Below are 10,228 nucleotides of genomic sequence, written 5' to 3'. Positions count from 1 at the left end.
ACAAAAACAAAAACACCCCCCAAAACACAAAAAATCCAACAAAAGAAAACAAGAAACATCAAAGAAGCTGCCACACAATCTTAATAGAGAAATCCCAAGAATAAAACTTTATTTTCAACAGCTCACTAATATTACTCTAAAAACATATTAGAAACACATTTAATTTACATAAAGATCCAACATGAAAAGAAATATACATGACTTGACTAAAAAAAGACACTACCTTTTAAATTCATGCCTCACTGCTTAAAGAAATCTTGGATTAAGTCATCTGAAAATTGATTTACAAGAGAAAAAAATTAGAAGTAAACATTCTAGAGACTTATCTTATGAATTATTGACCAATTAATGCAATATTCTTTCTTAAACCCATTCACAGGAATCTTAAAAAAATTATTAATTGTTACATAAGGAATTTTCACAAAACCCTGAAAATTGTTTTATAGCTGATAACTTTGTTTTAGAAGTTTTGATATTGGGTATATTCTCAGAGGTCTGCCAACTGAAGATATCTGCACATCCATTTAAGATTTCTCACTATGGTATGTACTATCATGTCTGTGAATACAACCAAGATGACTAAAGGCATTCCTACAGACAACATGACACTGGTTCTCTGCTCTATGCATTGCCATGTTAAGAATACTTTTCCGGGCTGGAGAGATGGCTCAGAGGTTAAGAGCACTGACTGTTCTTCCAGAGGTCCTGAGTTCAATTCCCAGCAACCACATGGTGGCTCACAACCATCTGTAATGAGACCTGGTGCCCGCTTCTGTATACTAAATAAATAAACCTTAAAAAAAAAAATACTTAGGAATTCCTTCTAGTGTGAGTCTTCTCATGTATTTTAAGGGAGCTGGAACGAGTAAAGGCTTTCCCACATTGCTTGCAAATGTAAGGTTTCTCACCAGTGTGAATTTGTTCATGTCTTTGACAATCACTTAAAGTATAAAAGGATTTCCCACACTGCTTACATACAAAAGGTTTCTCTCCACTGTGAATCCTTTCATGACGTCGAAGGGAGCTGTGACCAGTAAAGGCTTTCTCACATTGTTTACACTTATATGGTTTCTCTCCAGTGTGAATCCGTTCATGGATTCTAAACTTACTAAAAGAAATGAAACCCTTCCCACACTGCTTACATACATAGGGCTTTTCACCACTATGAATCCTTTCATGATTTCGAAGGGCACTGGGATTAGTGAAGGCTTTCCCACAATTCTTACAAACATAGGGTTTCTCACCAGTGTGAATTTGTTCATGTCTCTGACAACCACTCAAAGAAGAGAAACCTTTTCCACAGTGCTTACATACATAGGGTTTTTCTCCACTGTGAATCCTTTCATGACGGCGAAGCGAACTATGATCAGTGAAGGCTTTCCCACATAGTTTACATACACACAGTTTCTCTCCAGAATGAGTCGATTCATGTTTTCGAAAGTTACTGGAAGAAATAAAACCTTTCCCACACTGTTTACAGACATAGGGTTTCTCCCCACAGTGAATCCTTTCATGGCACCGAAGGGAGGTGTGACGAGTGAAGGCTTTTCCACACTGCTTACAGACATAGGGTTTCTCCCCACTGTGGATCCTTTCGTGGTATCGAAGGGAGCTGTCAACACTAAAGACTTTTCCACACTGCTTACATTCATAGGGCTTCTCTCCAGTGTGAGTCCTTTCATGTATTCGAAGGGTACTGGAAGAATTGAAACCTTTTCCACATTGCAAACACACATGGGGCTTCTCCCCACTGTGGATTCTCTCATGATATCGAAGAGAACTGAGGGTGGTGAAGGCTTTCCCACACAGCTTACAGACATAGGGCTTCTCTCCAGTGTGACATCGTTTATGTGTTTGAATGGAATTGTAATAACTGAAGGCTTTCCCACACTGCTTACAGACATAGGGCTTCTCTCCAGTGTGACATCGTTTATGTGTTTGAAAGGAATAGTAGTAAGTGAAAGCCTTCCCACATTGTGTGCACACATAAGGTTTCTCTCCAGTGTGAGTTCTTTCATGGTCTTGAAAGTTAGTCAAATAACTGAAAGACTTACCACATATATTACATCTGTATGGTTTCTCTCCAGTATGAGTACGTTCATGTCTTCGAATGTTACTCAGAAAAGAAAAGGATTTCCCACACTGTGTACATAAATATGGTTTCTCTCCAGTGTGAGTTCTTTCATGTTCTTGAAAGTTAGTCAAACAAGTGAAGGTTTTATCACATATATTACATCTGTATGGTTTCTCTCCAGTATGAGTTCGTTCATGTCTTCTAATGTTACTCAAAAAAGAAAAGGTTTTTCCACATTGTTTACATATATAGGGTTTCTTTCCAGTGTGGATCTTTTCAACATACTGAAGAAAATCAGGATAAGTAAAGGCATTATAATGCTGCTTATCCATACATATTTCTTCTCTAGTTTCATTATTCACACGTATTTGAATGTAACCATTACTTCTGAAGATTTTCTCACACTGGTTAAATTCATAGGATCTCTGCCCAGTGTCAGTGTCTTCATGCTTCAGAAAGCATTCTGGATAAATGAAGGCTTTCTCACATTCCCCAATCTTATAGAGTCTCTCTCCACATAGCTCATATTGATGAGGTTTATGTGTAGTTTGAAGAGGCATAGACACATTAAGAGATGAATGACCAATGAGCATGTTGTCTTCATACACATGGCTTTCACAAATCATTGTTTTATGAGAAATTTTCCTGTTCACAATGGTGTTTGGAATCTGTCTCAAGATTTCTTCATATTCATTATCTTTGTTATGTTCCAACAGTCTTTCTATAACTTCATTTCTGTTAAAAAAAAAAAAAAAAGCAAAGTACACCAATAAAGTTATAAATTTCCTACCAGCAAAATTCCTGAGAATTTTTGAATATGACTGAAGGTTCTACAGGATGTGGAGACAGGTAATATCAAGACATTGTATTCATATAGGATTTTTTTTTTTTTTTGTGCTAACATTTATTTGTTTATTTGTGTGTGCACATGCTACGGTGTACATATGCAAGTCAGAGGACAGCTTGTAAGAGTTGATTCTCTTCTACTATGGTCATCAAGCTTGGTCGTGATTACCTTTACCTGATGAATCATTTTCCTAACCCAATTGTATAGGACTTTTAATACCTCTCATAGGTTAATTATTTTGGAAATGGTGAATGTTTAAATCTTATTTAGTTTTGAGGTCAATCTCTTGCTATGATGCATGGGCTACCTTCAAATTCAACATTCCTCCAGACTCCTAGTAGCTGGGAATGAGGACATGAATGATCACATTTGCCTTTATATCACAGATAAATGTACTTGATTATTCTTTATGCAAAATGCTTAAGCAAAAACTATTTATCTAAGATTTTTTCATATATATATATATATATCTTGAAGATTGTTTCCAGAGTAAACATAAAATTTCTTTATATTTTCTATATACTGCATACTCAAAGCCTGAATGAAGGCACACACATCATTTTTTTATTAATTTTGTGCTTGGACAAAAGTTTGTATATACAAAACCATTAGAACATATCACTTGCATCATCATGGCAATACTGTAAGTATTTCCAATGCTATATGCACTTTTGGAGATAAATGCTTTAGATTATATCACCTTGAAGCTGGGCTTATTTGGATAGGTGTCTTGACTTTAAAAACTACTGGCCATTTCTAGATTATGAGACACATTATCATGAGTTGGCAAAGTTACCTTTGATTTCTTCTAGAATATCTGTGGTCATTGTCTATGTGCTGGTCTTCTTGTGTTTTTCCTAGAATATAGACCCAGAAAAATCTGATTTACTAAGTTATAACAGAAAAAAACCAAGCAAACCAGATTCTATATAGATTTATGATCTAATATGACCATGCCTGATATAATCACCAAATTTACCCTTTCCATATTCCAAATCATGGAACAACATTTTCGAGCACGACAGACTTATAATCTGAATGATTAAGTAGAAGTATGATCTCATTTATACCTATGGCAGCAAGGTTCCTGAAGGTCTCCTGCATCACATCTCTGTGCAGCCTCTTTTGGGAAGGATCCAGTAAAGCCCACTCCTCCACAGTGAAGTTTACAGCTACATCTTCAAAGGTCACAGAGTCCTAAAATAGCCAAGATGTTTCCAGAAGAAAAGATGAGACACAAAACACTGACCATCTGTAAGTGTTCTTTAAATGTTCAATACATATCCCGATCATTACATTCTCATTTTACATCCACAAGTGCACTCTCTAATACAAGAATTCCCCACGTTAGCTTTGAACTCTTGGTTCACAGCACAATAACAAAATACCAAGTATGCTGCTGGAACTTACAATTTCTACTGGTATACAGGCCTTTATCATTTCCCCCACAATACTACTAGTGCAGACATGTGTTAATAACCAGCTGCCTTAAAATCACATATTTTAAGAATAGATTATGAGGGTGAGTTAAGTGTCCTCATTCAATACTAGTTCCCATGGCCATAATGTTTTGCCTCATTGTGGACCCCAAGCAATGGAGCTAAGTGACAAGATTGCATCATCTGAACCCTGGCATAAAATAAAGCTTTCAACCTGTATAAGTTACTTTTCTCATCACTGTGACTAAAAGCAATTCGTGAAAGGAAAGATTTATTTGGAATTATGTCTTGAGAGGGTAAAGTCTATTATGGTGGGGGGGTACATGGCAGAATTCATGGGGATAGGATCATGCAGCAGGGATTCCACATCAGTGAAGATCAGGAAACAAAGCAGGGAATTCTACTTGAATTCTTCCTTTTTCCTCTTTTATTCAGCTTGGCATTTCAGACTATGGTTATGTGTAATAGTTAGTAATGAATAGCCTGGCAGATGGGTATCTGGGTATACCCATAGGGATTTATCTTAATTATGCTAACTGATTTGTGATAATCCATTTTAATTGTGGGTGAGACCATCTCCTAGACATGGGATTCTGCACTGTATAAAATGGAGAAAGTAAGCTGAACACTAGCATGCATTCATTACTTCAGATGTAATATGATCAGCTGCTTCAAGTTCCTGCTCCCTTGACTTCCCCATCAGGATGAACTATATCTTGAAGTGTGAATTAAACCCTTCCTTTCTTAAATTTCATTCATTAGGGCACTTTATCATAACAACACAAAAAGAAAATAAGATAGGTACCACACAGATTCACATTGGGTATTACCTCCTCAGTTACCTTTCTGCAAACACTCTCATAGACATACTCAGGGATGTGTCTCCTAAGTGATTCCAAATTATCAACTTAATAAGAAGACTAATCATCACAAAAATCTTCAGTTGCTTTTTTCAGGTATATTGTATAGGGATGCAAAGCTAATTAACATACCCCACTATTCAAAATAACATTAACAGGCTGATTAAGAATAGATCATTGGTGCCTAGCCCAATCATCATCAGGCTTTCTCCAGTAGCTGATGGGAACAGATGCAGAGACCTACAGCCAAGCATTAGGTGGACATTGGGTAACCTCACGGAAGAGGAGGAGGAAAGACTTTAGAAGCCAGAGGGGTTGAGATCACGACCCACAGAATCAACTAAGCAGGTCTCATAGGGGCTCACAGAGACTTAAGAGGCAATCATAGAGCATGCATGGGTTTGTGCTAGGTCCTCCATATATATGTTAAAGTTGTTAGGTTGGTTTTTTTGTGGGACTCCTAACAGTGGAAGCAGGTGTGTCTCTGACTCTTTTGCCTCTCTTGGGATCCTTTTCTCCTACTGGTTGCCTCACCCAGCCTTGATATGAGGGTTTGTGCCTTGACTAATTGCATCTTGTTATGCTGTGTTAGACTGATACCCCAGGGAGGCCTACTCTTTTTTGAAGGGAAATAGAGGAGAAATGGATCTGAGGGAGAGCGGAGGTGGAAGGCCTGGGAGGAGTGAAGGGAGGGGAAACTGTGATAGGGATATGGTGTATGAAAGAAAAATTAAAAAAAAAAAAGAATAGGGTTGGGGATTTAGTTCAGTGGTAGAGCGCCCTAGCAAGCGCAAGGCCCTGGGTTCGATCCTCAGCTCAAAAAAAAGATTAGATAGTGGAAGGGCCTAGGTGATGGCTCAATAATTATAAAGCACTTGCCATGCAAGCCTGAGTTTGAACTCCCCAGAACTCAAGTAAAGCCAGACACGGTAAGGCATATTTATAATTTCAACCCTGAAATCCTGTAAAAATAAAAGATATGTTAAATATTTTCTTCCTGGAAACAGGAGGAATCAAGGCATAATTAAAATAAAATCAAAGCAAAAAACCAACATCCATCAGTGTAAATCAAATCTTGCAGTTCAATATCAAAGGTCTAGGAACTCCTATGGCAAGATGGTATGTAGAGACGGGAATCCCTGGAAGCTGGTGGGCCAACTAGCCTGACATATGCAGTAGTGAACAACAGAGATTGTCATCTGACTTCTAAACACAATTGTATTTGCAAGCATGCACCTGTGTGAGAGAAATGGATCATATAAAAAGATAACAGTATTTAACTGGCCCAAATGAAAACAAAAAGTTACTTTATCACATAGCAGGCATTTTACAACAACATCATAAATCACAAATCTCTTTAATAGAGAATAAAAGAAAAAAACTGACTTTTGGAAACATGCATTGTATTTCCCCTCTCTACTAGCAGATATCAAGCTATCCATTGAAATAGGAAAAACAACTTCAATATTTTGAGATCACAGTCAAGTTTTGAACTTAAGACTGTAAGAAATGGATGGAGAATACTGGGTTAGGCTTTAAGATAGGACTAGTCAGTCCTAATTTGATTCTGTACAGGATGAAAACAAGGCAACAGATGAAAGTGAGTGGCTGTGGGTGATAGACCAGAAAAGCAAACTTGGTGGACTTAGGAGATTAGGGAGAAAAGCAAAGCAGGAGAAGCAGAATTTCCCAACCTTTGACATGTAGGAGGAGATGATCCTCTTTGTAGGGGTTAGGTGAAGAAAGATGCAGGCTTGAGAAGAGCACAAATAATGATTTACAGGGAACAATTAATCAAAATGACATTACAATCCTAAACATATGCAAAGAATCTGATGCACCTCATTTTATAAAAAGCATACCAGAGGCTGGTTCTCAAAACCCACATGGTAGCTCATAATCATACATAACTTCAGTTGCAAGGTACCTACAGTTTCAGGGAATGCCCTCTTCTGACCTCCACAGGCATCAGACATGCATGTGGTGCATACATAAACATGTAGTCAAGACACCCATACATATAATAAATATATAAAAAAAATCATACTATTGGAATTGAAGACATTAACACTAATCCAATAAATACTATGAGGTGATTTTAATATCCCACTTCTCCAATAGACAGGTTATCTGAACAAGAAATAGAAAAATATCAGAATTAAGTATTAGAGTCATACATCAAAGGAATGTAACATATCTATAGAATATTCCGCCCAAATATCAAAGAATATATATTCTACTCAGCAGCCCGTGGAAGCGTCTCAAAAATAAACCATATCCTGGGTCACAAAACAAATCTTAACAAATTCTGAAAGTCTGAAATAACTCTATGTATCCTATCTGACCACAATGCAATAAAACTTAAAATCAACAGTGAACAAATTTTTAGTAAGTACACAGACTCAGAGATTGAACAACTCATTATTGAATGATGAATGGTCTAAAGAGGAAATCAAAAAAAGAAATAAAAATTCCTGGAACTAAATAATAATAAAAACACAAAACCTTTGGGACGTATAAAAAACAAAACAATAAAACAAAATAGTCTGCAAAGGGAGTTTATAGCTTCAAGTGCTATAAACTTGCTGCTTAAAAATCAGGAAGAGCGTTTCACCTACAGTTCAAAAAGGAACCCAAATTCAGGTTAAACCCGTCCCTGAGCTTTGAGACTACCTCACCACAAGGCACAGCTCATGAAAATGACTCCAGAAACTGAGCAGAGGAACTCTGAGTGGCCAAGAAATTTCATTTAGCCATCTCCACATACATTATTTTCTTTCCTTCAACTTCCCTTTTGTAAACAGCACTGACTATAGACCTTCCATCTCATAATGCCTTCTCTCTTCTTGAGGAGCCTTTCCTCTCTGTTCTTAGACGATGACATTTAAAATATCTATCCATTTTTTAAGCTATTACTCAGCAGGATACAAACTAGCCAGAGACCCATTTTTTTTCCCCTCAAAACAACGACCTCATCATTAATAACAAAACACTTAAGTGACGTTTCCTTAAGCTTTTCTCCAGTCCTGTCACTTTCTTTTTTATTCTCCCCCACCCTGGGCCAGAACAGGACCCTTTACCTTATCATCAACTTATCTGACCTGAGAGGAAACTTTCTGAGCTAAAGTTGCTACAGTCCCATCTCCTCAAAAATTGCCGTCCGTCGCTAAAAACCAAACGCTTTTCCTGCCCAGCCCTGGAGATGCTTGCACGTACTGTACTCGAGGCTTCCCCGCTATGGCCGATACTCGCTGGAAGCCAAAGTCATGCCCCACCTCGCCCTTCATCCCGCCTTAAAATCAGTGCCCACAAGCGGTTCTAAGACGAAAACATCCATTACTTCATGGAGGGCCTCAATTGCCTCTTCCCCTCCGGCCTCAACTACGTGTGCGTGTGGATGGATACCCCCTTGTAACGGGTTGGCCAAACGGTAAACACCAGGCAACGCGGGGACGCTTAGGACTACGAGGCAGCTGGGTGCGGGCAAACTCGTGGAGTTTTAGACGTTGCTTCTACAGACCGTCAGAGAGCCCGGGCCCCCGCGGATCGCCTCCCCCGGAGCCCGCGTCCCCCGGAGCCCGGGGCCCCGCGGATCGCCTCCCCCGGAGCCCGCGTCCCCCGGAGCCCGGGACCCCGCGGATCGCCTCCCCCGGAGCCCCGGACCCCGCGGATCGCGTCCCCCGGAGCCCGGGCCCCCGCGGATCGCCTCCCCCGGAGCCCGCCTCCCCCGGAGCCCGGACCCCGCGGATCGCGTCCCCCGGAGCCCGCGTCCCCCGGAGCCCCGGACCCCGCGGATCGCCTCCCCCGGAGCCCGGGGCCCCGCGGATCGCCTCCCCCGGAGCCCGGGCCCCGCGGATCGTCGGGAGTCCCAGGTGCAGCGGCGCAGAGCCCGCCGGGGTCCCGTCACCCCGGAAGCAGAGGGACCGAGCCCGCCCCGCCCCCTGCCCGCTCGCTCGGAGCTCACCATGTCTGCGCTCGGGGCCTCGCCGGCCGGTGACACAGCCACCGGGGCTCAGTCACCCCGGGCTCCCACGGATGACGTGACAGCACCGCGACCGTGGCGGTGCGGGCAGAGAGGTGGCGGGAGAGGGACTTCCGCCCCGCTGGCTGGCGCTCCAGACTGGGCCGGCGAAGGCGCTCGTCGGACACCAAGTCTGCACCCGCGCTTCCCTGGGACCCTCACAACTGTTCCTGCCATTAGGTGTCACATGGCTACAGAGGCCCAACCATCCCGACGCCCTCTTCTGTCAGTACGTATCTGCGACTATGGAGGCACCCGAAAGAAGGATGGCGGGCGAGGGACTTCCGCCCCGCCCGCCCGTGCGCCTGTCCCGACAGCTCGCGGTCCGCTCCACGGCCTTCACCATCGCTCCTGAGTTTGTCGGGCCCACAGCTACACAGGCTGAGCAACCCCCGCTGCCTCAGCGGCCGCGACGCTGCAATCCTGTGACTATCCCCGAGCAAGGAAAAGGGATGGAGGGCGAGGCGCTCCCGCCCCGCCCCCCGGCTGTTCTGATTGGACATCGCATATCGCTTTCAGCTTTTGATTGGGGCTCAGACACTGAGCGACAGGATAAGCGATTCTCTACCCGACGGAGGGTGGGAACAACGCATCCCAACTACCTCCCTTCCAGCTAGGTTTCTTTCCTTGTGGAAGACCAGCCCAGCTTGGTGGATCATGCCTTTAAAAGCAGAGTTTGTTCCTAGCGTTCCCGAGAGAAAATCGGTGTCTACCTGTCTGTGTTCAGTGGGCCTTTCTGGTTGCTGATCCCTGGAGATGAAGTCGTGAATGGGCACAGGAAATCCCGGACAATACATGGATTTTCAGGGAAAGCTGGAGGTGTTTACCAACTGCTCGAGGGGTTCTTTCAGAGATCTCCCTTCAGGTGAAGCCAGAAAAACACACACACACACACACACACACACACACACACACACACACAGAGAGAGAGAGAGAGAGACAGAGAGAGACAGAGAGACAGAGAGACAGAGAGAGACAGAGAGAGAG

At 42.2% G+C, this 10,228-nt stretch overlaps 1 protein-coding gene across 6 annotated transcripts; it reads right to left on the bottom strand.

The window, feature by feature from the left end:
• Nucleotides 1–763: 763 nt before the first annotated feature.
• Nucleotides 764–9,701, bottom strand: LOC118568949 (zinc finger protein 14-like). Of its 6 annotated transcripts, none has more exons than XM_036166533.1 (5): nucleotides 7,268–7,714; nucleotides 6,100–6,182; nucleotides 3,992–4,118; nucleotides 3,718–3,778; nucleotides 764–2,809 (listed from the first exon to the last, which is right to left on the bottom strand). In XM_036166533.1, the coding sequence occupies exons 2-5, from the start codon at nucleotides 6,100–6,102 to the stop codon at nucleotides 811–813; spliced, it is 2,190 nt and encodes a 729-aa protein (XP_036022426.1). In that variant the 5' UTR covers nucleotides 6,103–6,182; nucleotides 7,268–7,714; the 3' UTR covers nucleotides 764–810. The 6 variants fall into 6 exon arrangements, with proteins under 6 accessions (XP_036022426.1, XP_036022424.1, XP_036022425.1 ...); XM_036166531.1 differs by lacking the exon at nucleotides 7,268–7,714 and adding an exon at nucleotides 6,915–7,213; XM_036166532.1 differs by lacking the exon at nucleotides 7,268–7,714 and adding an exon at nucleotides 6,274–6,908.
• Between the last annotated feature and the right edge of the window lie 527 nt (nucleotides 9,702–10,228).

The sequence above is a fragment of the Onychomys torridus genome, chromosome 17, assembly GCF_903995425.1.
Source record: "Onychomys torridus chromosome 17, mOncTor1.1, whole genome shotgun sequence".
Classification (NCBI taxonomy): domain Eukaryota; kingdom Metazoa; phylum Chordata; class Mammalia; order Rodentia; family Cricetidae; genus Onychomys; species Onychomys torridus.
The sequence above is the reverse complement of the archived record's forward strand: the minus strand, read 5'-3'. Positions and strand labels throughout refer to the sequence as shown.

Excerpts from the sequence above, each read along its gene's own strand:
- LOC118568949 (XM_036166528.1), bottom strand. Across the intron at positions 3,779-3,991 it reads CAGGAACCTTGCTGCCATAG|GAAAAACACAAGAAGACCAG; the intron begins GTATAAATGAGA and ends TCTATATTCTAG. Across the intron at positions 2,810-3,717 it reads TATTCTAGAAGAAATCAAAG|AAATGAAGTTATAGAAAGAC; the intron begins GTAACTTTGCCA and ends TTTTTTTAACAG.